The following is a 26,790-nucleotide window of genomic DNA, read 5'->3' as shown; positions in this document are numbered from 1 at the left end:
GCATTACAACATTAATGAAAAAATCAAGTATTACTGAAGAGCAATTTTTAGAAGGTAACTTGTTATGGATTGACTGGGTAGATACTTTAGATTGAGTGATCAGGGAAGGCCTGACTTGTGAGGATGAGGAAATCAAGCAGGGAACAACTGGTACAAAGAGCCCTAGCACGGTCAGGCAACTGAGTGTAGTTTAATCACTTTCTGCTTAGGTGATCTATATTTGATTTACTCTTCAGAAGTGAACACAATATGACATTACTGAAAATCAAGTGATGCAAGTTGCAATAGGCAGAAGCCAAATCATGTTGGGCTCTATAAGCAGTTTAGATTTTATGCTGCTTCAAGAAGCCCCTGATGGCATTTAAAGGATGACATGATCTAAATTTTAACAAGATTCCCGTTTTTTTCCCAGAAAAGACTATAGGTCATAAAAAGTAGAAGCAGAGAGATCAATTAGGTGATCACTGCAGTTAAACCCTACTGAATGGTGGTGGTGGTTTAGACTAAGAGACTAGTTAAGTGGGAGTACAGATTCTGGATGTATCAGTTAAGCTGTTTCTGGGTGCTAGTAACCAAATACCCAACCTGTCTTAAATAAAGGAATTTGTAGGCTTATTTTACAGGAAGCCTAGGGCTAGAGCAGGTTCAATGATGTCATCATATAATCACGTCCTTCCAGACTTTCTAATCATTTTAACCCTCAAACTAGAATGGTTGTTAGAAAACTGCCACTAGCAATTGAGACTAAATGCTCCCTTATTCATATGAAGAGGGAGAGGCTCAATTTATGTGCTATTTCAGAAGTTGGAATTCTTCTTTCCCAGATGACTCTAGTCCATTATTTCACTGGCGCACACTTACTAAGCCTGTCCATCCCTCATCCATTCATTTGTATAGGAGATGAACTGTGAATAGGTTGGCTTGCCTTGAGTCACATGGCCTACATGAATGAAGGATGGATATTTGAGCCGGGGGTGGGGGGGATGATTATTTGTTAGAAAAGAGGAAGTGGGGGAATAGGTGCTGAATAGGCAAGCAGTGGTATCAACTACATGGAATATTCTTTGGAGGTGAAGTTGACAGGGATTGCCAATGGGTTAAATACTGGGAGAAGAGAGAATTCAAAAACAGTTTTAACAGCGTTGGCTTCAGCAATTGGGGAAAAGGTGGGGGCGCCCACTAAGACACAGAAGATGAGAAGATCAGGTTTGAGAAAGATAATCAAGGTTTCCATTCTCATCAAGTTATCTTTAAAATGTCCATTAGACACCAGAGAGGTGATGGGGTCATTAGTTGGTACAGGAGTTTGGGGTTTCAGGGAGAGGCCAAGACTGAGAATAAAGATTCAGACAAAGAGATTTTTTCAACTAAGACTGGATGAGATTACTAAAGAAAATGTATGAATAGAGCAAGAAGCAGACCCAGGGCAGAGCCTGGACCCAAACCAAAATTTAAAGGTTGTACAACAGGATCCACTGAGGTGGCTAGAACACTAGTCCAATTCCTTAGTGTCGTATGTGTGGCTGGATTGAGAGTAGAGCAAATTGTTAGCTCACTGACAAAGGGTGGAAGATGTTCCATCTTTCAACTTGGTTATATATGGGACAGAAAAGACACTGATATCTTTAAAAAATATATGTAGGGCAGATCATGACATGCCATAAAAATATTAATACACTATACAATCTTTCAAAAGATAGTTGGCTCATTATCATAGTCCTCTAAACATTAAGTAGCTATAGTATGACAAACATGACAGACAATGGCAACAATCCAAGCAAGGCTTGATGAAAAACACCGACCATTATTACATCTACAATTTGAATTCAAAATGATTTCAAATGTAATTAAGTGATTATGGAAAATAACAAGGGAAAAAAACCTGGGTTCTAGTCTGTATCTGAAAACTGTTAGCTATGCAACCTAGGACCCTTTCATTTCCTAACTTATTTTCTATGAGACCCAGTTTTCTATTTGATAAAATGTTTACAATAGACAGGACTTCCCTGCCTGCTTTATAGGGTTGTTGTAAAGTTCAAAAGTTAAAGATATCTATTAACTGTTAAATCCCAAAAAGATAATTTTCTTCAGCTGCCTGGCTAGTCTCACTTCCTACCATTGACGTGCTTCAGCAACCTGATGCAAAATACCAATTTTCAGGTACTCAGACATCCACTGATGCGGGGGTCTAAAGATGACCCTTTTAACACACTGATCAGAATACTGAGAAAGTATACATCAAATTATTTCTTCACATGTTATGTTAGTACGGCTGCCTGTGCCTCACTTGTCTTAGGAGAAAATTTATTTATGTTCAAAATCATTTCAAGGCAAAGCTTAAATTATATTTCAGATGCCCAATTCCTATTTTGCTGTCAATACTAATCATGTTACATAAATTTTAGTTTAAATTACTCAACAGTACCAGTGGTTCTACTTATAAATTTGAAAACATTCCTAAAGAAAACTGAACATTGGCTCCATTCTAAGTCTGATCAGAAAGAAGCCTTTACCAATCAAATTAAATCTCCCCACTCACAAAAGTAGATGTGGCAATAATAATCACTGTGCAGAAACTTATTTGTACTAAATGAACGTGTTATGCAGTACCTAAGAATATGCACGTTAACAAAGTATTTTGAGCCCACTTCCCTAGTTTTGACAGACAACATTCTCAGAACTGTGATCAAACCACTCTAGATTTTAAGAACTAATAATACTTTATCAACTATTAATTGTATTAATGGCTCAGGAACTAATTACAGCAATTTAAAATGATCAATATTTTCAAAACACAGGTTTTGAAGGGTCACCTTACAAATGTCAGTAAATACCTAAGCTTTGAAATACAAATGAAATTAAGGTTAAATCGTAACTTAAAAAAGGTATCTTATAGATATAAGACCAATGTGTGGTTTAAGGAAAGTACCGAACTTATGATCAGATGAATTCTAGCCTCAAACCATTTAACCTCTCTGAGTCTCAGTTAACATTAAAAAAAAAAAAAAAAAAGTAACTAATAGGAAATTTAGCTGTCTCTATAAAATGAAGTTCTGGAAAAACCATAAATAGTATGAGAAAATTAATGATTAGAGGCAAAAGATCAAGACTTCGGAACCAAACGATTATTAGATGAAAACATTTATTTTTTGAGCTGCAAAAACAAAAATAAATCCAAGCAGGTAATGAAATAAACATGTATTTTTTAAGTGTCCCATCCTGGGTTCTCTGTTTAGAATTTAGTAAACAGTTCAAGTTTGAGTTGCTTCAACACTTCTTCCGGATGTTATGAGGTCTCCATCTTATAACCATGTTTCTCTAGTTCAGCTCTATTAAAAAAAAAAAAAAAAAAAAGAACATCAATAGACAGTCTTTACGATAAATTAAAGAAACAGATGGTTTTTAAGAAATAACATAATTAATAAATAAGCTAAGCCTAAACACCGATTTAAAACACTACCAAATAGCTTTACTTTAAGTACTTAAAAGGAATTCATATAAGGAAACTGGGTGTGAATCAACATAATGCTAATAAAATTTTGTTTTCTCATTAGTAAACTTATGTTTTATATTCCTTATTTTTCTGATAAATCGATTTATGGAAGAAATGTGAGGGATTTACTGTTATTTCCAAATACTGTACAATTACTCTGTTCATAATAAATATTTGAACATAAATTTTAAGAATCATTAACTATATGGCTAAGAACACAAGACACTGCTATCAAACTTTTAGAGATTTTATAATCCTAATCTGTATTACTGTTATTTACACATAAAGAATAAACAGATTGTTTTCCATACTGACATATATTGCCCTTATCAAAACAAAAATTATTAATCAAATTTAAGGGTGTGTGGGAATTATTCTGTATTAACTATATGTAAGCAAAATAAATATAATAAATAAGTTACTGAATATTAAACTTCACTTTCTTAACTTTATATGTGGATAAAAATCTCAAAAACTGGTATCAGTATAAATACAAATACTTTAAAACACTTTTTTTTAATAATTTTAAGTTATTTCTTCAACCTGAAATTTCAGTCATGCTTTAAGAATGTCAACTGTAGTTGATGACCTGCCTTGTATAAAACATTTACACAAAACATTTAGCCTTACAATCAATTTCAGCTATTTAAATTACCATTCCAAATATCACCAGCAACTTATCTGGCCACAATTCAGACTTTATAAAAGTCACAACAAAATTATGTGAGGGCCAATCTATAACAAAACATGGTATATATGTAAAGTATGATTAGTGTGCCTTACCTGCATCATTACATCCAAGATAAAAAGATAACTGTTTTCAAGAATAATTTAGCTTAGACACTATCATACTGTCCAATGTAAACACAATGCAAAAAATACACAGTAGGAATGATGTATATTTATTATTCATTTCCCCAAATGCCTTCACGTCCTAAAAATTTTTAGATATTTATAATACAAATACTGACCTAAAATCCATGAATAATATTAAGGCCAGAGATTATTCCTATGAATCATCTTTGTCTTCTGCTGAGGTGTAGAGGGCAGGATGGGCTGGTGGTAAAACACTAAATCAAGAGATCAGCACAAGCTTCTGACTCTACCCCTTCCTTTGCCAAATTTAACCAAAATGCTTCCTTTATCTCCTTAAACCCAGGAAACTGAAAATTATAATACTCGTCCTCTTCATGTTTCCTATTTAAAATGGAAATAATTTAAAAATTTTCTTACACAACAGCTGTCTGCTACTGTTAACAAAATCAATATAGATTATTCACTTTCTCTTCTTTTACAACAAGAAAAAACACTCCAAAACTCGACCTAGGATTTAGATAATAAGTTACCATATCCATCAGGTTTGTGTGTGTTTGCCTTTCTGACAGGAAGTGGTGACCAATTACATTTGTAAGTTGTTTACAAACACAAAGGAGATGATGTCAATCAGCTAAATTCTTAGAAACGATAAAAGAGTTCTTTGCTAGCATTTATAAGAGGTAAGAAACCAAAGGGAAAATAAATCAAGGTCATTAAGTACAAAACAATACAAAAACACTAATATCATGAGCCTGTTGAATGGAAAAATCCAACAGACACGAAAAGGGGAAGAAATCCAGCACAACTGGATGATATCACAGGACACACACAGTGAATATATACTATTGGAAACAAAAACAGCAGCATTCCTTTTACAACAGAACAAAAATAAGACTAACAGCCATTAGTAGGTTTCAGAACTCTTACTAACCAAGCAACTACCCTGCTGTATGACAGTGGCTATATTTGACATCGTAAATCAGGAACTATATTGGCTTCTTGGAATTTTTATGTAAAATGTAATGCAGAAAAGAAAAATCTCATAATCCTACCTATTCCTACTGGTATATAGATATATGTTTCAGAAGCAGCAAAAACAGTGACTTTTAGTTACTTGGACACACTTCTTGGTTGCCTTCTTTCTATTTCTACTTGTTAAAGGTAAATTACAGAAAGAGAAACATGGAAAGTAGAAGGCTAAGTCCTTGCTAGTAAGTCCATGCAGCTAAATAATAGGCAGACTGGAGTTGGAAATCAGGGAATCTGAGTGACTCTAGAAAGTGAACTGCCTCTCCACAGTTAGATGGAATTAGGATGCAACAATATCAGAAAACAGTAAAACATGTTCTTTACCATGGTTTATAACATCACATTAAGGGCCTCAATACATTTTATAAAAACTGAGAACATCTTCGTAGGAGACTTTTTAATCAAGATAATCTTTAAAAGTAAAAATATAATCTAATCATCATCTGATACTGTGCTGTCCAATATAGCAGTCAGATGTGGCTACTTATAAAAATAAATTAAGTTAAAAATTCAGTTCATCAGCTGGACTAGCCACATTTCACATGCTCAACAGCCACATGTGACTAGTGGCTTCTGTAATGGATAGTGTAGCTTACAGAACATTTCCATCACTACAATAAATTCTACTTGACAGCACTGGTGATGATATCAACACCTTTGTTTAAAAAAAAAAAACTCATGACACAAATAGAGAAATAAAAAGAAAAATCTTATTTGGGAATAGAATTATCAAGATTTATACACTTATGGAAATCCACAAAGGCAGAAACACAATAGAGAACATAAGGGCACTGTGAAGGTGTATTATAAAAACAACATGCCACAAAGAATGTATGAATAATGTTCTATTTCCAAATTAGTAAAAAGGCAAGATGTAGTAGTGATAAGAAATCCAACTATCAATACATTTACTACTAAAAGTTCCCTGATAAAATCAAAGTATTCAATAATATCTTGATTTAATTGTTAAGAGAAAAGTGCTATTTTCTGAATAATAAAAGACAAACAAACAAACAAACAAAAAAACCCAAAAAAGCCCAACAAGCCACTTTGGAGAAATTTGACTCTTAAGCATATAGCAAAGGAAGAAAACTCATCTCGCCTCAACTTTAAAAATTTCAAGAAGATAACAGAAAACAAAAAAACTGATATAAGATTAAGAACACAGAATACAGATCAACAGAGTTGTAAGGCCTGAAAATAAGTATTCTAAAACATAATATGATTAAAATGAGAAAGAAAGGGGGGATGCATTAAAAAAAAAAGGTAGTTGGTTGCTTTGCTCTGATGTGGCAAAATAAATAAATCAATAATACACACAAAAAGAAAATGACAAAAACTTACATGCATAGAATTAACGTAATCCCAGAATGAAATACGTAAAAAAGAACAGATTTTTGAGAGCCATATATGGCTAATGAAGAATGAAAAGAGATAGACCCTTAAAGTAGATTTTAGAGAAAAATCAGGATTACTGTTCAACAGTTACTGTTCCCATCTTGTCCATAAAACTGCTAAAGGAAAAACATCATTAAGACGAAATTGAAAACTAAGACATGTAAGATAACTCTAAACTGCATTAAAGTAGCTTAAAGTCTCAAGGTTCCGAATAATTACATCTAAGGATACTGAAAGAAGAAAAACATACAGAAAAAAATTAGAGTCAGCAATTTTGAGAAATCATGGAGAACTGTAAAAGAACCAGAATAACAGAGAAAGGCAAATTGTACTATTTCCAAAAAAGAGAGAAAGCAGATGGGTAGAATTGTTATTAGTCTCCAGTAAAATACTAAAAAGTCTTTTTAGAATATAGGGTTTTTGAGCCCAATGCAGTGTACAACAAAAGCTATTATACCACTATTAAAAATAAATTTAAAAAATTAAGTATAAATTATCTCAGTACCTTTTAGAAAAATGTACTAGAGATTAGGAAATTAAAAGATTGCAACAGAATTTCTATATGATGATTTGAACAAAGCATGTGACAAGTCTACTTAAATATCTTTGTGGCCAAGACAGATATGTATGGGTTGAATCAAAGCAAAATCAGGGAGGAAAGAATTCTCTCTACAAATGGTACTGATATAACTGGATATTCACATGCAAAAGAATGAAGTTGGACCCCTATTTCACTCCATAGACAAAATTTAATTGAAAATGGGCTGAAGACCTAAATGAAGAGCTAAAATTCTGAAGCTGTTAGAAGAAAACATAGGGATAAATCTTCATTATCTTGAATTTGGCAAAGAAGTCTTAAAAAACAGACAAATCAGACTTTTCTTCAAAGAATACTATGAAGAAAGGGAAAAAACCCTAACAAAATGGGAGAAAGTATTTGTAAACAGTATGTCCGGTAAGGGCCTAGTACCCAGAATAAAAAACTCTTACAACTCAACAAAAAGATGAACTTTGAAAATGGTCAGAGGACTTGAATAGACATTCTCCAAAAAAGATATATAAATAGACAACAAACACATGAAAAAAATGCTCATCACTGTCATTAAAGAAATGAAAATCAAAACCACAGTGAGATACCAGTTCACACCCACTAGGGTGGATTATAATTTTTTTAAAATAGGAAAAATAAAAAGTTTTGGTGAGGATGTGGAGAGATTAGAACCTTCACACATTGCTGACAGTAATGTAAAATTGTTCAGCTGTGTAAAACAGTTTGGCAGTTCCTCAAAATATTAAACAAAATTACAGTATGACCCAGCAATTCCACTAAGCTCCCCCAAAACTGAAAACATATTCAAACAAAAAGGTGTACATGAATGTTCACTGCAACACTGTTTACAATAGCCAAAAACTGCAAACAACCCAAATGTCCATCATCCAATGAACAGATAAACTGTGGCATATCCTTACAATGAAATATTATTCAGCTATAAAAAGAATGAAATACTGACACATGCTATAACATAGATGAAATCTGAAAACATTACACTAAGTGAAAGAAGCTAGACAAACAACACAAGACCACTTATATGATACCACTTATATGAAATATCCAGAACAAGAAAATCCACAGAGACAGAAAGCCAATCCGTGGTTGCCAGGGGCTAGAGGAAGAGAGGATTGCTTAATGATGCTTAACGAATACGGTGTTTCCTTTTGAGATACAGAAAATGTTTTGGAATTAAATAGAGATGATGGTCGCATGACAATGTGAATATACAAAATGCCATTAAACTGTACACTTTAAAATGGTTAATTTTATGTTATATAAATTTTATTTCAATCAATATCTTATTTTAGGTAGATTTGTACATGAATATGAAAAAGTGCACTCCCATTAACCCAATCTCCATTCCAGTTTGAGAATCACCAATATGATGGGTCCGAGCACTCTATGATTCTAATTTCTGCCAAGTTATGCAGTATTGGTAGAAAATTAACATTGACAGAATTAAACCCACAAGGATAAAAAATTAGTAAATATGCTTCTATTTAACTACTTTTGTCAAGAGACTAGGAAGAACAAAAGCTCTATGCAATTACACAAGTATTCATGTTTAGAATCAAAGGAGATGAAGGCAATATATCTTACTTTTCATAATTCAAAAACATATTTCAAAGGTTAATTATCTTTTAAAAGGTCAATTATCATATGTAAGTTACACATTCCATGCTCACAATTGATATTAAGCCTTATAAAAGTCTGGCTTAAAATTTACCGTAACTGATTGGAGAAGTCATCTTCTACATTGTCATCATCCCAATTATCCTCCCAGACATGTGCATCTTCATCTTCATCTAAACCAGCCCAGTCTAAAAATAGAAACAGATGTTGTCTTAATATTTCTCAGAATTTCCATAATTACAAAAACACCAGAAAGCTTGCTACTGAAGAGTCTCTTGGTTCAAAACATCTAATACCATATCTATGAGAAATGGGAATCTTTCTCTTTAAATTTCAGTTTACACTATCTTGTTTTCTCAACTCTTGATTTTGCAGATAATTTAAAATAGTAATTAATACAAAAAATTCTATTTGCCATGGAAGTTTATTATAACTCCAGGAGGATATTTTGCTTATTTTAACTTGGGCTAATTTTTATAATCTTTCAAAACACAGCACCTATAACACTAAAGCAAGTTGAGTAGCAGAAAGATACCAGTCTGGAATTTAAAACTGCTAAAGAGAAAAAAAAATAACTTATACATGGATAATAAAAAGTAGACCAAATTCTTTCTTTAACATGACTGTAAAATTATATTAGAGAATATCCTTATTCTTTAAGACATGCATGCTGAAATATTTGAGTCAAAGTTCATTTTCTTGACAGTTTACTTGTAAATGCTTCCCAAATATATGTATTATTTTATATCATATTTCTATCATATATATGCTAGAAATAAAGTAAATATTAAAAAATGTTAACTGATGAAACACGGGTGTTTGTTGCTCTCTTTTTTTAAATTGAGGTATAATTGAAATGTTAGTTTCAGGTATACAGTATAATTCAGTATTGCATACATTGCAAAATGATCACCACAATAAGTCTAGTTAACATCCATTACCAACACAGTTACAATTTTTTTTTTCTTGTGATAAGGACTTTTAAGATCTACTCTCTTAACAACTTTCAAAATGCAATAAAGTATTACTAACTATAGTCACCATATTGTATATTACATTCCCATGACTTACTTTTATAACTTCAAGTTTGTACCTTTTGACCCTTTCACTCATTACACTCCTCTTCTCAATCTGTCCTCTTTTTCAAACTTTCTATAGGGTTGAAAGTTTCAAAATTAAAATATGGGGAAAATAGTTAAACAAAAAATCATTTGGAAATCACCTCTGGAAGCCATCCCTATTCCCACTCTTCCTCCTTCCCTTCAGAGATTAGGTTCCCTTTTTTTGTGTGTATCTCTATCACAACACCTATATACCGCACAATCATAATTATCAGTTTATATGTCTCTATCCATTACTAGTATTTGAGCTCCTTAAGAGTTAAAAACTTTTTTATCTATCTTTGTATCCTTATGCTACAGACAATACCTAAGGGCATATGCAAAATAAATTGTGAAAGATACAACAGAACTCTAAATCAGATTTTGTATATTTTTGCTTAATCCCCTCCCCTCCAAAAAGAGTAGTATGAGTTACACACTCTCTTCAATATGTCCTAGTAGCTTCACCTTGGTAGTTACTTATTAGAAACGTGGCTAAGAACATTTCAACCTAAAAAAAATAAGAAAGGATTTTCTTATAAAGCACATAAAGATTTAGGCTATTCAACAATGGTTCATATGGGTATTCTATTCGTTACATTATGTATCTAACAAAAAATTTTAAATGCCATATATGTCATCATGATTTAAGAATAGAAGAAATTACCTCCATTTAACTGGGCCCCCAAACCAGAAACTTGGGAGGCATTTTAGCTATTCCTCTCTCCTTCAACTATCACAATCAATCATTATGTTCATTTCAGCTCCCAAGTCTCTCCAGAGTTAGTATCCCGCTCCCTATTCTTGCTGCTAATTTAGGATTATTCCTTTCATGGACCAGTACTATGGTCTCTTTCTCTGTCCCTTCCTCCTTAATCTTACATAGTTTATACCCATCTTTCATTGATGCCTAAAATGATCACCACCATTCCTGTAAGTTACTATTCAAAACCTTCAGGTAGGAAGCACATTTCATTAAATTTGCAACTCTAATGTCTATAGCTGAGTGCTGGGCACATAGAAGGCACTCAATAAAATGGGTAAAGGGAACTAGTTTTCTCAAGTTCCCTTCCTCTGAGTGATCAATCTGAAGAAAACAGACTGTGTGTGGTTTCAGTGAAGCCAAAAGTATATATTTTAAGGTAGAAGAGAGAACAATACCATGTATTATAAGAATACTTTTGAGAACTGTGATCATCTCTTTGAATGCTCCCTGAAAAGAAATCACGTAGGAAATTTCTTTAAGACCTCAGTGCCTGAAAATATAAAGATTTCTCTTAGGCAGTTTATTCCACGTTGCCAGGAAGCTCAGTCAAATATATACTCAACTTTGTATAGGGTAGTGAATGTATATTCATTAATAGAACTTTAATAAATAAAATACTGATTTTTATTTGCATAAATGTTCTTACATCTCTTAGTAATACTGTTATCCTCAAAAAGGAAATATTGTAATGATCTAAATTCAAATCCTATACTATTTTCTTAAGTCCTTAATAATACTAAGAATTAATTACATCTCAAAATTAAGTTGATTGGGCTAGAGGTATCTTTACATGTTTTCCTTTTTATAAAAGTAACTTGAAGCTCAAAATGAAAATTTTTATTCTGTTTGTGAATCCATCTATATTTTATAATAAGAATAGATTAAGTAGTTAAAGAAAAGGAAAACATTCAGAACTTCCCTCAATCTATGGAAGAGTGATCAGAAAGCTAATGTAACCAAATTTTTACAAGTAATATATCTACTCCCAAAGCTAAAGATAAACTGAAAGAATAACATTTCTGCACTTTTATAGACTAGCAAAGTGACTTAAGAGTTAATCAGTAGGTATAAGGATAAAAGAGTACTATTACTCTCATATTGCTATTGCAATCAACAATAAACTGTTTACTATGTACACTATTATACATAAACTTCTGTTTTTCTAAGAACAGAGAAATCTCAGAAGGAAGAGAGCTATTTTAAGGCAAAAATAAAGGGGACAGAAATTGCAGTATTAAGTATACAAGAGAGGAACATTTAAAAAAGATGGTATGGGGTGTAGCTACGATCAAATTTTAAATTGAAAAGGAGCTCAAACAGTAGATACATTTCTCTAATACTAAATCACCAAAAATCAACTATATGATTTTAATTTCTTAAATTAAAATTCAATAAAGCACTTCAAATGATAGAAATTCAGATTTTTGTACGTTGAATTATAATGAAACAACTAAATCAATTATTCTTTTTACAGCAAGTAAATAATGACTATAATGCTATTCCTCCACATTCCCTCCAGCCTTACTATAACCTACAGCTCTGAGCCATCTAATAATATTAATGGACAGTGTAGGATTTTTTTGTTCCTTGTTATGCCTTAATGACACTAAGGCCTTCCAGTATAAAAAATTCACATAAAACTATTTCATTAAATTGCAATGCAACAAAGTTTGGCTTTATACTTCAAGTTTTTAATAAAATGGCTAAGACTGAAGATGATTTAAAATTACAGGATTTTGGAGATAGAGAAAGCTTTAGAGGAAATTGTACATCACATCTCTCTTTGTTTAAAAAACCACCACCATTACCACCACTAAAAAACAGAGAAAGTGAAGACCGTTATACAAGAAAATATTTATTAATTTTTTTCTACCATTATTTCATGACCTCAAATCCTAGACTTCAAATATATTTGGGTTGAACCTAGAAATAGGAATTGTCAAACTATCTGTTTTATTGATATTTTAAGGAATCTTTATAAACATATCTAATGGAGTTTAATGTTCCACAAGATAATTTGAATACATTAAGACTGAACAAATATGTACTCGAGTAAAGGAGGTGACATAAATCAAATCACAACTGAACTTTAAGGTTCTAAGACACCAAGCCTCACATGAGCCTGAACCACTTTTAACTGATCAGCTTCCTCAATTGTTAAGGAAATGATAATGTGTCAAAAGATTCAAGTTAAAAAAAGTAACAAGAATATTTATTTCACATTTCTCTGCTAACTTTGTAAGCCTACCCTTTCCAGAATGATAAAAATACAGGGCCCACAGGAACTTTTACTCCAATTATGACTTGATTCAAAATGTTGATTTCAATATTGTTATTACTTCATGTCACTCAAATATCTTTAGGTTGGCTTTCTTTTAACTTTTAGAGACTATTAAAAAAAAAAACTTGTTAATTTGTACCCAACTGCCTCAGAGAATCTTGAACAAGAAACAATGAATTCAATAACTTATTTTGTAGGTACTCCAATCCTTAATTCTATGAAGGTTTGAAAAAAAAAACCAGAATTTGTAACATAAATGGGAAATAGTTGTTTGAACAATGTCTTTTTAAAATTTTAAGACTGGTACAATTTTTAGTTTATCAAGTTGAATTCTGACCTCTTAGCATAATGATAAGGCATCTCTCCCTCCTTTAATAACCATCTCATGTTACTTTAATGGCAAGGAAAGGAAAAGGAAGAAAGTAGAAATAAAGTCCCAAGAAAAAGATACTGGCTTATGAATGGAAATCAGTATTGTAAGCAAGATTTGAGGTAGAACACACAAAAAAAGATTTTAGATAATAGCTCTATATTTCTTTGCTATCATTATACAGTACTTCATAATTATGACACTATTGAGTATACAAAGATATAAAAATGGAAAAGCTGGTTAAATTCTTCATTAATCATCATATACTCTTCAACATTAATGTCTTAACCTAAGAGTAAGATGCACTGATACCTATATGTCATGCTATCCTTCCAATTATCATAGATGAAGAATCCAAACAATAAATAACTTTTTGAATTATAATTTATTAAGTATTTTAAATTATGTAATAAGAGCATCATTAAGAAACTTAGTGTTCACACTGACAACTCAGAATCTATAACCTATTTTAGGTGGAAACTATAAAGATTTTCTTTAGGAATGTACTGAACTATATCACATAAAAAGTTTAAATGATAGGGTATAACACCCCCAAATTTATTTCCAATACTTAAAAGTCCTCTAAATTGTACATGTTACAATATATATAAACTACAATATACGTAAACTCAACTAAGTGAATGTGTAACATAAAAACATGTGACTGTTATAATCTCTGGGATACGGCTGATTTCTCCTGCAATACATCTCTGAATTGTGTTTTAATTTTCAATTATAACACTGTACTGATAACCATGCAATTTTATTTAATTGCTTAGTTTTTAAAGTCTTAAACTCAGAAATAGCCTTTTTAAAAAGGACAAAATAATAAAATCAAACAAGGATACCTGATTTGTGTCTTATGTCTTCCTTCAAGACTTAGATAACTATAAAGTACACACTATACTTTATTCTCAACATTAAATGCATTGCCAGGATTGTGATTAATCATTTAAATAACCACAGACGTGTTTACTTCAGTGTGCAGTCCTCCAGATGTGTATTGATTAAAAAAATTATCATATTTTAAGAAGTCAGAATTGGAAATAACCAATAACAGATGCCCAAGACACTAAAGTTTCTAGCAATTCTAAATTATTTAAGACTTTGCCCCAAATTTGGCTTTGTTCACATTTGTCAGGGTGAACTACATCTGTGACTAGCTTTAAATTTCAAAAATCTGACTTATCAAACTTCCCACTTAAATCATCTAAGTATCACCTTGACATTTAAGTGTGAAAAAGGGTTTTCTCTCAATATTTTTAAAATTACTTACTCTCCCCATACTCCAACATACATTCTGACATTTCTTAAAAGTATGAAGTATACATACCACATTGGAGAAAATTAAAGAGGAAATTCCATTTATACCAAATAGGACTGCAAATGTTCTTTTCCATAGCGATTTTCAGGAGCATCAAACTCTCATTCATTCCTTAATAATAAAGCTACTCTGAATGTAAACAAACTAATTTCCAAGAAAGTTTCTTCAAATAAAAAAATGTGCATGAACTTTACATGAAGAAAAACATAAAAGAAACAAAGGAAAGTTCAAAAAAGTTCTAAATTGTACAGTCACCACCATAAAGTGAGTGTAAAAGAAAACAGCAATAGCTGCAAACAGCATCATTATACTCATGAATATGATAATGAAGTCACACTAAATCTAGTCACTCAGATAAATTTACATGTGTTCCTGCTTCAGCTGTGTAAGAGATTACAATTTTTTATAAAATTTCATTCCTATAGGTTATCAGTATACAAATCATCTATATACCCCAGAAATCTAATGTCTATTCAGTGACCAAAAAATCACTACTAGCATAGCACTACTGTACTAGATTGTCTCCAACAAGGACCAAAAATGTCAGTGGGGAACTTCAGAGTAAATAACCAAAAGCAAGTCATAAATGATGTTGCTACCAGACTACTGGTGACCTTTCAGTTGTTTGCAATCAAGAGTCTGACACAGAGGCCCAAAATACCTTGCATAACCATTTGTAATTTTTCTTACATTTAAAAGGACGTTCAAACACAATTCTTTTCATGACTAATTAAAAATATCTAGCTAGCTAGTTAGTAGAATGATTCTGACTTTGTTTCTCTTTGTTGATTAGTGCTTTTCTTTCTAATTCTATAAAATTTCCCAAAGCCATTAATTACTCTCAGCTTTTCCAAGCCCTCATGCTCTACACTCAACTTGATTCTCTCATTCTGATCCTCCATATTACTGAGTCAAAGGTATCCAATGTAAACTCCACCATCGGTCTTTCATTACTCATGCAAGTGCAAAAATCACAACCCCTGATTTCTTCTTATTCCCAACACTCCATATCAAACTAGTTGCCAAAGCCTCCTTGTAATTCTTGCATCACTTTCTTCACTTCTTCCCTAATACCAACCTCTTTCAGTTCCTTAGTCCTCACCTAAGCTATTGCAACAATTAGTTAATTAGCTTCCCTGACTGGCTTTCTATCCTCTCAAATTAATTCTACCGGACTTATTTTTCCTGAACTGTCTACTGCCTAAGAGAAACTCACTTTTATGAACTGCGCTAACGGTATAGATGATAATCTCAAAATAATCTTTAAGGCGCTCCCAATGGACTCAGGGCTTTAGGAGTTAGTTTCACTGAATCAGACTTTTTTAGTATTCATGTAACCCCATTCCTGAATAACTAGTTGTGATTCTTGAGGACACATCCCATATTGCACATAGGTACAGAAGATTTTGACCTAGCTACGGTAAGTTACAAAACTCAAAATACTGCTTTGAAGATGGCATTTCTGGGAATAAGCATGGGGCTCCATGAGTCTCCTTATGTCCCTGCCAGTCCCTCTTCCACCTGGTGACAAGCCATGGACATGTCCTGGCATGTATGCAATACAGCAAGACCAATACAAGAGCAGTACTGAATAGTTCATTAGATCTAAAATTACATCTCTATATAATATATATAATTTATCTTCCTGCATTTTTGAAGTATAAAGTAGTACACTGTATCTGTAAGCTTGTATATTTGTTTCACCCTTTGTAATATTTAAGAAATGCTCATTCTTTACAAGAAAAAACTATTAAATATCAAAAAAATGCTCTGTGATATTTAATTTTTTTTTTTAAATTTGTAATGTGTTGCTCCTACACAAGCTTTCTGGAAGTACCCATAACTAGCGGGACACGTGTAAATTCCCGAAGATCCATCCTGGAATTCTGTGCCCCACAAAGACAGTGTATGGCCAGAGCATTTACAGAGCATGACTTTTATACATGTAGGACAGCAATGTGTATATTTATATTTAAGGTGTGTTTACTGTTACAATTCCATTATTTATTTCATTTACAGTTATAAAAACCACTCCTGGATACAAGTTTCTAGTTGCCAGTGACAGTCTGAAAATAATAAGCATACTAAAATGAAGCATATCAAACAAAAAAAGTCCCAACTTCTCATTCACCTAAGGATAAAGTCCAAATTGGTCATTTGGCTTAAAGCTTTCCACGATTAGGCCCCAAACTACCTATACTTGCAACCACTATTTCCACCAAATAAAATAGCCAAATAAAACACACATACACACTAAGTTTCCACTTCTAAGCATCTACTCTTCTTCCCTTCTTCTGGAAACCTCTTTCCTACATTTCTACCTTTTGAAAATTCTGTTCAAATGTTGCTATCTCACATGGTACACAACTGGAAATAATTTCCCCTTCTTTTCAACTGCTGTTTTACTTTACTATCAGGTATTTAATTCCTACACCCCACCCACCCCACCACCACCAGAAGGAAACCAAGTGAAATCTTACCCAGAAACCCAACAGATAAGACAGTCAAAAGCAAAGTTGCTCTGGTTTAACTGCGGTGGAGCAGTAAGGGCTCAGAGTCCCATCTCCCAGGATAAACACCTGCAAAATACTAAAAAGCTCAAGGCTGGTATGAAAACTATTGTTTCATATCTTTGTTGACATTTATATCACTAAGTTCAAAGACAATATCTACCTAATGAGTTAAATTTGCCTCAATACAGCCTCTAGCTAACTGTGTCCCTGGTAAATTATCTTGCTAAGCCCCAAGTATAAAATCGTCATAAGGATACTATGAGGATTCAATGAGACTATGTATCTAAAGCACTCAGTACTGATAAATGGCAGCTAGAATCATTTTCACTCTGCACCTTTTAGTGCCAGATTTATAGGAAGCATTCAACAAATACATATTGAATGAATAAATCATTTCTTACATGCTAATCACTGCAAGGTAACTTAAGGGGTGAGGGAAGGTAAAGAGAAACAGGTTCCAGAGTAAAGACAATACCATTTCTACCAAGCATTACATCAACAACAGAACACAAAACTAGAAAAAAAAAAGGTATTTGGTGAATTTTTAACACTTCAGAGAAAGGGTATAAGTAGAGTTTCTGAAACTTACCTACCCCTCATTGTTTTCACTGTTCATCACATCTTTCAATGAGTTATGTTTAAAACATTATGTAGTAACACTGAACACTATTTAAGTCATAATTGCCTAACCACTTCATTTCATTCGGTCAGTTAAATAGCTTATCAAATCGTTGTTCAAAGAAGTTTTTACTGTTTTAATAGCCTGAGTCACACCTCTCACTAGCTCCTCTCAAGTCCTAGAATCTTGATTTGGGGTTTTTCATCCATTGTATTTCTTTATGCCTCTTGAACATTTATATATATCCTTAAACAATGCATGCTATTGTTTTATGGTACCTTCATATTTTATATGACTAACCACACTATTTTTAAAAGTACTTTTGGAAAAACTTTTGACAATGTTCTTTAACTTAGAAGTTTTGGGGGGGAGGAGGGTATAGCTCAGTGGTAGAGTGTGTGCTTAGCATGCACAAGGTCCTGGGTTCAATCTCCAATACCTCCACTAAACATAGTAACTTAATAAACCAAATACCCCCCCCACCAATTTTTTTTAATTTAAAAAAAAGAAGTTTTTAATACTAAAAAATAATCAAATAACCAACAAGCCCAACAAGCTTAATTTTGGATACACCTAAAATTACAAAAATACTTGTCCAAAATCATTCAAATTCTAAATAAATATCAAACATCAAGGAAAATCCAAATCCTTAAGGAGTTAAAGGGGAAGAAAAGAAAGGGGACTAATGCCTATTGAATACCAATTTTGTGCCAAACTCTATGCTATGCACTTTACATGTATCATTGTCATGGACTGAATGTTTGTGTCCCCCTGACCCTGAAATTCCTACGTGGAAGCCCTAATTGCCCAATACGCTGGTGTTCAGGGATGGAGCCTTTAGAAGGTAATTAGGCTGTATTAAGTCATAAGCGTGGATAGGAAGAGACTCTACCAGACAGCTCCCTTTGCTCTCTCCACCTTGTGAGGACATAGCAAAAAGGTGACAGTCTATAAAGCCAGAAACAGAACCCTCACCAGGTACTGAATAGACTAACATCTTGACCTTGGACTTCCTAGGGTCCAGAACTGTGAGAGAATAAATTTCGATAGTTTAAGCCACTCAGTATATTTTGTTAAGGCAGCTCAAGCAGACTAATCCAATCATATAATTCTTACATGACACTAATTGTTATCCACGAATTACAAGAAGAAACTGAGGATTAAAAAGGTAACAATTCAAGTCAAAACATAATGGTCAATCTCATTCAAAGAAATCAATCCAAATCAAAATGATGCAATTCCATTTTTCATCCTTAGGTTTGCAATGACTAAAATTTTTACTAGGGAATGTAGGCAACCTTATGAGGGAAAGGTTAACTGTAAATGGAAATGTTAATTGGTGTAAACCTTGTAAAAGGCAATTTTAGAATATATGTCAAAATTCAAAATACATGGTCCTGAATGAGTTGTCAAGAGTCCAAGCAGAACCAGGGCATTCCTGTGGAGGAGCAGTGTTGTGTGGTTGGTGTGTCAGAGCTAGACAGGGTGAAGAAGCCATCCAATGCTGGAGTAAGGAGGGGATACAGTGGCCTGGCATAAAATGTTGAAGCCCAAGTGGGATAAGGAGGGGATTTGTACGTGAAGAGGGCAACAAAGATTGGTTAAGGAGGAGGATGACCAAACAAACAATATATTTAAGATAATGGAGGCCAAGTTTTTCACTGTTGAGGAAGAAAGTTAAAAATGTGGAAAGGGAAAAAACTAGAATGAATCCCGTGATATTGAACTGTAAATTAGAGTTATCTGTGTGAACTCATGATTTTATACAACCACATACATAAATAGATATAAAAGTGTATATAAGTATACACACATTTGTATATATATTCCTTCCACTGAGAGGATGCCAAAAGCAATTAGCACAACTGGAGTTAAGATCTTGCCTTCCAAATATCATTCTCCATCAAAAGGAATCTGCCATGAAGAAATGGCTGATTCAGGAGTGGAACAGGAAAGGTGTAAGATTACCTTGCAATACCTTCTTGTGCCAGAAAGCCAGTAAACATGCACAAAGAATGATGGTGACATGTCAAAAGATCACAGAAGACAGCTTGACGGGATTACCCCATGTCCAAATTTGGGACAATCTGAAGATCAAAATATATAATAGCAATAAATTAAAACCCACTGAATTGGAATCTACAGTCTGTATGATATAAATAAGCAAATGAATAAAATGAAAGTTTGATGATGAATGGAATACTGTATTTACATAGTTTCAAAGCCCTTCCTAATAAAATATCCATTAATTACCAAGGAAAAATTAGTAAACTAACAATGGAAAAGTCTCACAGACACCACCTTAAGTTAATATCATCAGCAATAGAACAAATGAGAATCATGTACCACCTGATAGGATGCAATGGGAACACAGTATCACCACTAAAATGTTCCTGCCAAGGTGCAGAACCTGAATCTAATCATGTAGCAACATGAGACAAATCAAAGTTGATAAACATTCTATAACTGGCCTGTAATCTTCAAATGTGTCAAAACCACAAAAGTCAAAGCCAATCAGAGATCTGCTCTACACTGAAGAAGACTAACAAGGTATGATAACTGAATATAATCCATGATTCTTAGTCAAGACATTATTGAGACAATTGGGAAAACCTGAAACGGGTCTGTGGATTAGATGACAGTAACATGTCCATGTGTTAATTTTCAATTTTGATGATTGTACTAAGGTTATGCCTTTGTAGAAAATATACATTAAAATACACAGGGGTGATGATGAACATCAGGCTGGCATCTTAGTCTCAAACGGCTCTGGGTAAAAAAAGTTGTCTATACTGTATTTTCAATTATTATATAAGTTTGTAATTATTTCAAAATAAAAATTGTATTAAAAATTTAAATGAACCTGCCAATTTGACCTGCAATTTCCTCAGTTTATCTTACAGATAAGCACAAAAACTAAGATGTAAGAATATTCACTGCAGCATATTCTATACCAGAAAAAATCAAAACACAAAAACAAGCAAACAAAAACCTAAAACCACCTAGATACCTATAGATGTTTATAGACTATTTAATATGCATTCAATGGGCAAGTCGTACACAACTATTAAAAAGCATGAGGTAGATGTTTATATTAAATGTGAACACATGTTTAAGATGTATAATGTAAAAATCAAGTATGACTATAGTATATAAAATATGGCCCTTTGTGTGTATTTAGAGGATACACACACACACACAAAATTTCTGGAAGGGTAATTTAAAAAATGTTTACCAGTGGTTACCATTAGAGCATGAGAAGTTTTGGGGGGAAAGGTGGGGAAAAACAGTGCTTTTACTTTTTATTTATACCTTTTAATAGGTTTAAACTTTAAACAAGCAATTAACTTGTACAACTGTTCTATATATTATACCGCAAAAATATTTTAAAGAATTTAAGTAACTAGTACAAGTTGACAAGTTAAAAGTTGATGATTGGTGGATTTTGAACCTAGGTCTGATTCTAGATTCATCATGCTTATTCCATCTCGGGGTACAAAAACTTTCTTCTTGTATATAATCAACCATGAGACATTCAATAGGTACTTTGTCATTCGTTGTATTTATCTATTTTTTAAAAAAATTTAAGTAACATTAACTCTCTGTTTCTTGCTACCACCATGCAACTAATATAAACATATGTTGTTACTTACATGTCCACTATACTACATTTAGTAACTGAAAATACTTGAGCCCCTTCTGGCAGTAGGTAAACTGACTAGTGCAGTATTTGACATAGTCAGTACTAGCTGTATCTACTTTCTACATTTAAGACTCTAAGGAACCCTTCTGTTCAGGGCTTAGTCCATTTGGTATCTGATACTCATGTGAATATTTCTCAGTGGCATTTTTCATAGGACAATTTTTCCTTGAGCAGGACTGGCCTATGCATAGCACACATTTAAACTCCTTGGCCTTTACCCACTAAATGCTAGTATTTATTTTATTTTGTCACTTGTCAAGTGAATGTGCTATCCAAAAATATTTCCCTGTTTAAGAACCACTATAAGATGTTCTACTTTGTTAGGCTCAGGTGAGAATGCCACAGTTATTCCAGAATACTGGCAGCATTAGGGAACCCCCAGCAACTTCAGATAATATAGCAGTTCCACTAACTAAAGAAAAGTTACAGAATAGTATATATATTAAAACAAAAAACAACAAAACAAAACAGAACTCTCAATTCTGGCACAGAAAGAAGAGAATAAAAGAATTTAAAGGGTCATTTGTTCTTCCCATTTTTACTCATCTACTTCTAATTGTAAAAGAAGGGAGATTAATGAAAATATTTTACTATCCTTTCAATATATGTCTGATATGAAAAATTCAAGTTTAAATAAATTATAGAGTATCTCAGTTTTAGACTCCACTCTACTACCTAGCTGTATGATCTTGACAAGTCTTATTTTCTCTAGACTTTAAGTTGCTTTCCAGTTCTAAAACTTTAACCATGCCAGCCTCCAAAATTCTATTATAATCAATTGTTCCCAAAAGGTTGAATGTTTTCCTAATAAAGCCTATTCTCAGTCAGTTTAAATAGTCAAGAAGTTGCAGAATTCACAAAGATGCTAAACATGATTTTTAACAGTTCCCACTTAGTGACCAGATTACAGACACACCCACCAATTAGAACTGTGAGGAAATGCCAATGTAACAGATTCAGTCTAATAAAAAAGGAGCATTTGTTCCCTTGCACCTTCAGAGAAATCACCCCATGTTTCACCTCACACTGAAGAGCTATTCAGAAGAAACAACGAAGCTTCGGTGAAAACACATTATCTTAGTTTCCTTTTTAAAATAGAAATTCCCCTTCCTTAGACTGAACTGACATCCTACCAAACAAATTTTTATCCAGGATAAGTTGTAGCAACAACACTACCAAAAGATCAACAATCCTTTAGTCAAACCAGGGATACATAATTTCAGTAATGGTTTTCATGTAGCAGGCTCTTATGTGCAAGCTACCCTAGACATTGGACATTATTCACTTTCTGTGAAATATGTAATCCTATAGATTGACTAGAAGATTACAGGCAATTTAAAATTGTATCTTTAATAAATTTGTCCATGGCATATTTCCCATAAAGACAATCACAAGAAAAAGAATTTCCAAAGGCAAAGAACTTGGAAAGTAATTCAGGGCGTTAATAACTGAACTGAAAGCTTAAACACTCAAAGATTCAACAGGCAGTTTTAAAGTATTGCTACTCCAACTTCAATGTGCATATAAATCTTTTAGGAATCTTGGTAAAGTCCAGACTGACTCAGTAAGTCTAAGCTGAGATGTTTCATTTCTAACAAGCTCCCAAGTAATGCCAAAACTACTGGTTCACACATCACACTTTGAAATGAAGTTACACCCAGACCAAAAAAAAAAAAAAAAAAAAAAAAAAGAAAATGAAAGAAATGTAGTTTCAAAAGACAAATGATTTTCTGGTGATATTTTTTCCAAGTAGTTTTTCTTCTAGTTTTGTTATTTATCAAAGCAGTTTTTATTATATTGATTGGTTTTACATAGTGGCCTAATTTTGTATCCAGCAAATCTTATTATTTCAAATTAACACAAAAGGAAAACCTGTCTGAATTATAAATCAGAGAAGAAATATACAAAAATTGGAACAAAACAAAGGCATTTCAAATATTCCTCATTCCAAATAGAAAGTTTCCTGAATGAATTAGATTCTATAATTGAAACCTGAAGATAAATTTTCTGTAAGGTGACTAATAAATGGTGGCTTATGTTAAAAAAAAAAACAAAAAAAACCAGTCTGTTGTTAGAGGCCTTTGTCTTCAGAAAAAAAGTATTCTTTGCTTTTTAATTTTAATGAGTTTTTTAACTATATGACTACCAACATTTTGAACAAATTGATGCTCTTAACAAACTTAGAATAAGAACAAACTACATATTCTACAAAAGCTGATGAAATGAAAATTGCTGAAAAGTCATGTGTATCATCAGGTACACAGTTATCTCTATATTCTTTTTAAGCAGTCAATTCTCAACTACATATTTTAAACACAGGTTCACTGATTTAACAAGCATTAACTGACCACCTACCATGTGCCAGTCCCTTTGCTAAATGTTAGAGATTTGGGTTGAAATTGGCTTGGGTTGGGGACTCGGAAAGACCTTTCACAACCTGGTTTTATCACTTAATTGCAAGTTTTTTAAATCTCTGAGCATCAGTTTCCTCAGAGTTGTGATAATTAGACTGTATAATATAAACAAAGTACCTAACATTATACCTTGTATATGACAAACAATGAATAAATGCGAACTATCTCAAGTATCAAGTTTGAGTTAGAAGTGTACCCTGATTTCAATAAACCAGTCTTCTACTACATAGCTCAATGCTGGAGGATTATGAACCATCCTGAAAGTGAGATAAAGAAAACAGGTTTGGCCAGATAAATCCACTACCAAAACGAAAAAACAAACAATCCCCACAATACATAATGAATCCCAAACTGAAAATAAATGTGCTTTGGGTTAGTTTGAGTTAGTGTAGTACGCACTCTAATGTCTTCCACAAAACAGAGTACACTAAGAACAAATGTTACAACTATGGTTTTATGCACAGTGGGATCATGATGGGGTACAACTTGGACAATTTTAGTGAAGCAATAATTGCTTCATGTAACACATTTGTACACCATTAACCACAATGCTCTTCCCACCGCCTTCGGAAAGGCCACCCAATAGTAACCTCCTTTTTTTACGAGGTAAATATTTATCCTATGCATAACAATTAGCCAATAAAACAATAATTGTGAAAACCTAATTGGCAACAACGACCTAACAGAAACAGTACAGCTGAAGAGTTTAAGAGCTCTAGTGTCAACTGGGCCCGGTGTCCAACATTTCTAGCCAGTTATGTGACACTGGGCAAGTTTCTTAACTGTTTCAAGCTTCGGCTTCTTTATCTGAAAAATGGTAATACCGGTACCCACTTATGTATCTGTGAAAATGAATTAATACAAGCAAAGCACTTAGACAAGCAACCACCCAATTAATCTTAGCTATTTGTTATTAACTACAATAAGAAAACTAAAGTTCCTCTAAGTAAGCACGAAGCTAATAAAAATGTAGACGTTTTAGGGTCTTACTATAAATCCTTAAATTACGTTAGTTTGAAGTGAAGTGACCAAAAATGAGTGAGAAACAAGAGGAAGACAATAATGTGAATTAGGCAGCAACGCCTGGTCCTCTCATCCTACTTAACAGGCTTCATATGCAAAGTCCTAAAAATAAGCTGCACTGGCCTACCTAAGAAGAACAATTTAATGCTGGAAGGTTTAAAGGCAACGGAAGGCTACTAACTCCAAAAAATAAAGAAAGAAAAAAACAGAGGGAAAAGAGATTATGTAGACACGAAAGAGGTGGCGGGTAGCCCCGCTGAAGAGTAAAAGGACCAACCAACCGGCGTTCTGGCCTAGGGACCCAGGGTCACCGTGGCTCCTCCCAGTGAGGAAGCAGAAGACATTCAGCCTCACCGGCAATGTGAGTCCCACCGTGACACTCGGACCCGAAGCCGGCCATGAGGGTCGCGCGCGCGGAGCCTCGAGAGCCAGCCGCAGGGGGTCCAGACCTCCCGCGGGCGCCTCCCGACCCGGCCCGTGCGCCTGCGCCGCCTCCACTCAGAGGCCTGAGTCACCGTCCGCGCGGCCGAAAGGCCGTAGCCCAGCCGGTTACCTTCCGCAGGGAACTCCTCGAACTCGTCGTCCTCCTCCAGGAGACCCAAGTCTACCGGCTGCTTTTTCTCTGACATTGCGACCCTCCGCGCCCAAAACCTCTCAGGCCAGTAGGAGAGTAGGAACCCCTCACTCTCCCTTCCCCACAGCCGCCACCGCCGTTGCAGCCTCTGAGGCCGGTCGTACCATAGAGACGCGGGAAAAGAGTAACCAGAACGGCGCGAGGAATGCTGGGATACTGGAGGTCCGCCCAGCGCTTCCTGCGGGTTTAACCGTCCTTCAGAGTTAGAAAGATGGATTAATTTGTGCTTTTGCCGTCTTGTCCGGACTCTCTGAATTGACAAGAGTTCAGGGTAGGTTTCTCTGACTGGAAAAAACTCATAGTGTGTGGAGAAAATAAACACCTTTACCCAGTTTAGGCTGAGGAATGAAATGTCGGCTAAAATGCATTAAAGGCTTGCCAAGTGCCAGGCCCTGAACGTAAATTAGCTCCGTCCTTAAACCAATTCACTAAGTATGGTATTAAATGTCTCCACGTCACAGAAAATTCAGGTTCAGAAAGAAAAGCCAACGTCACTTAGGTAGTGCTAGACAATCCAAATGCAGATTTGTTTGCGTGACTTTAATCTCCAAGCTTTCCCATTATTCAGTGTTCCTCTGCGTTGTAAGCTGTGGTAAACACCTTGTTAAATAGAGTGTGTTTGTGTGTGTAAAAACCAGTTTGTAGGTTATTATAAAATAGTACTATGTAAAACTCGATATATGTAACGTATTATCGTGTTCAAGATACGTAACTTTGAATTTTTCAAATATTATTGAATATCATTTTGAATGTAGTGTGAATTACCTAGAACTATATGGTATATGTGTGTGGCATGTGTATTTGTAGTATTATAGAAGAATATTATGTAATATATGTAATTGGGTATTATTGGAAAATTTGATACATGTGTTTGCTTGTATATTTAAATCCCATTCCCTCATTCAACAATATTAATTTATACTATGTACTAGGCACTGGACTGGAAATCAAACATTTATAGACAAAGGCCTTCCCTTCAAGGAGTTCATATTCCACTCAGAGACATGTAAACAGATAAATCACCAAGAAACATAGTAATACACTTGAATCTCTATTTTAAAATAAAATTATCTGAGAAATGAACACAATGTATGGGCATACAGAAAATGGAACAACTAAATA

The 26,790-nt window shown here is 33.7% G+C and overlaps 1 protein-coding gene and 1 long non-coding RNA gene across 3 annotated transcripts in view; one reads left to right on the top strand and one right to left on the bottom strand.

The window, feature by feature from the left end:
* Nucleotides 1-3,123: 3,123 nt before the first annotated feature.
* SEM1 (SEM1 26S proteasome complex subunit) lies at nucleotides 3,124-25,783 on the bottom strand. Its single transcript, XM_006178518.3, has 3 exons — nucleotides 25,588-25,783; nucleotides 9,016-9,109; nucleotides 3,124-3,329 (listed from the first exon to the last, which is right to left on the bottom strand). The coding sequence occupies exons 1-3, from the start codon at nucleotides 25,661-25,663 to the stop codon at nucleotides 3,287-3,289; spliced, it is 213 nt and encodes a 70-aa protein (XP_006178580.1). The 5' UTR covers nucleotides 25,664-25,783; the 3' UTR covers nucleotides 3,124-3,286.
* LOC116664966 overlaps nucleotides 25,778-26,790 on the top strand; it is a 191,441-nt gene continuing 190,428 nt past the window's right edge. For both annotated transcript variants that reach the window (XR_004321533.1, XR_004321532.1), the window contains exon 1: nucleotides 25,778-25,939. This is a non-coding gene — a long non-coding RNA (uncharacterized LOC116664966). The remainder of the gene's footprint in view (nucleotides 25,940-26,790) is intronic.

The sequence above is a fragment of the Camelus ferus genome, chromosome 7, assembly GCF_009834535.1.
Source record: "Camelus ferus isolate YT-003-E chromosome 7, BCGSAC_Cfer_1.0, whole genome shotgun sequence".
Classification (NCBI taxonomy): Eukaryota; Metazoa; Chordata; class Mammalia; order Artiodactyla; family Camelidae; genus Camelus; species Camelus ferus.
Note: the sequence above shows the minus strand (reverse complement) of the source record. Positions and strands in the feature narration are given on the sequence as shown.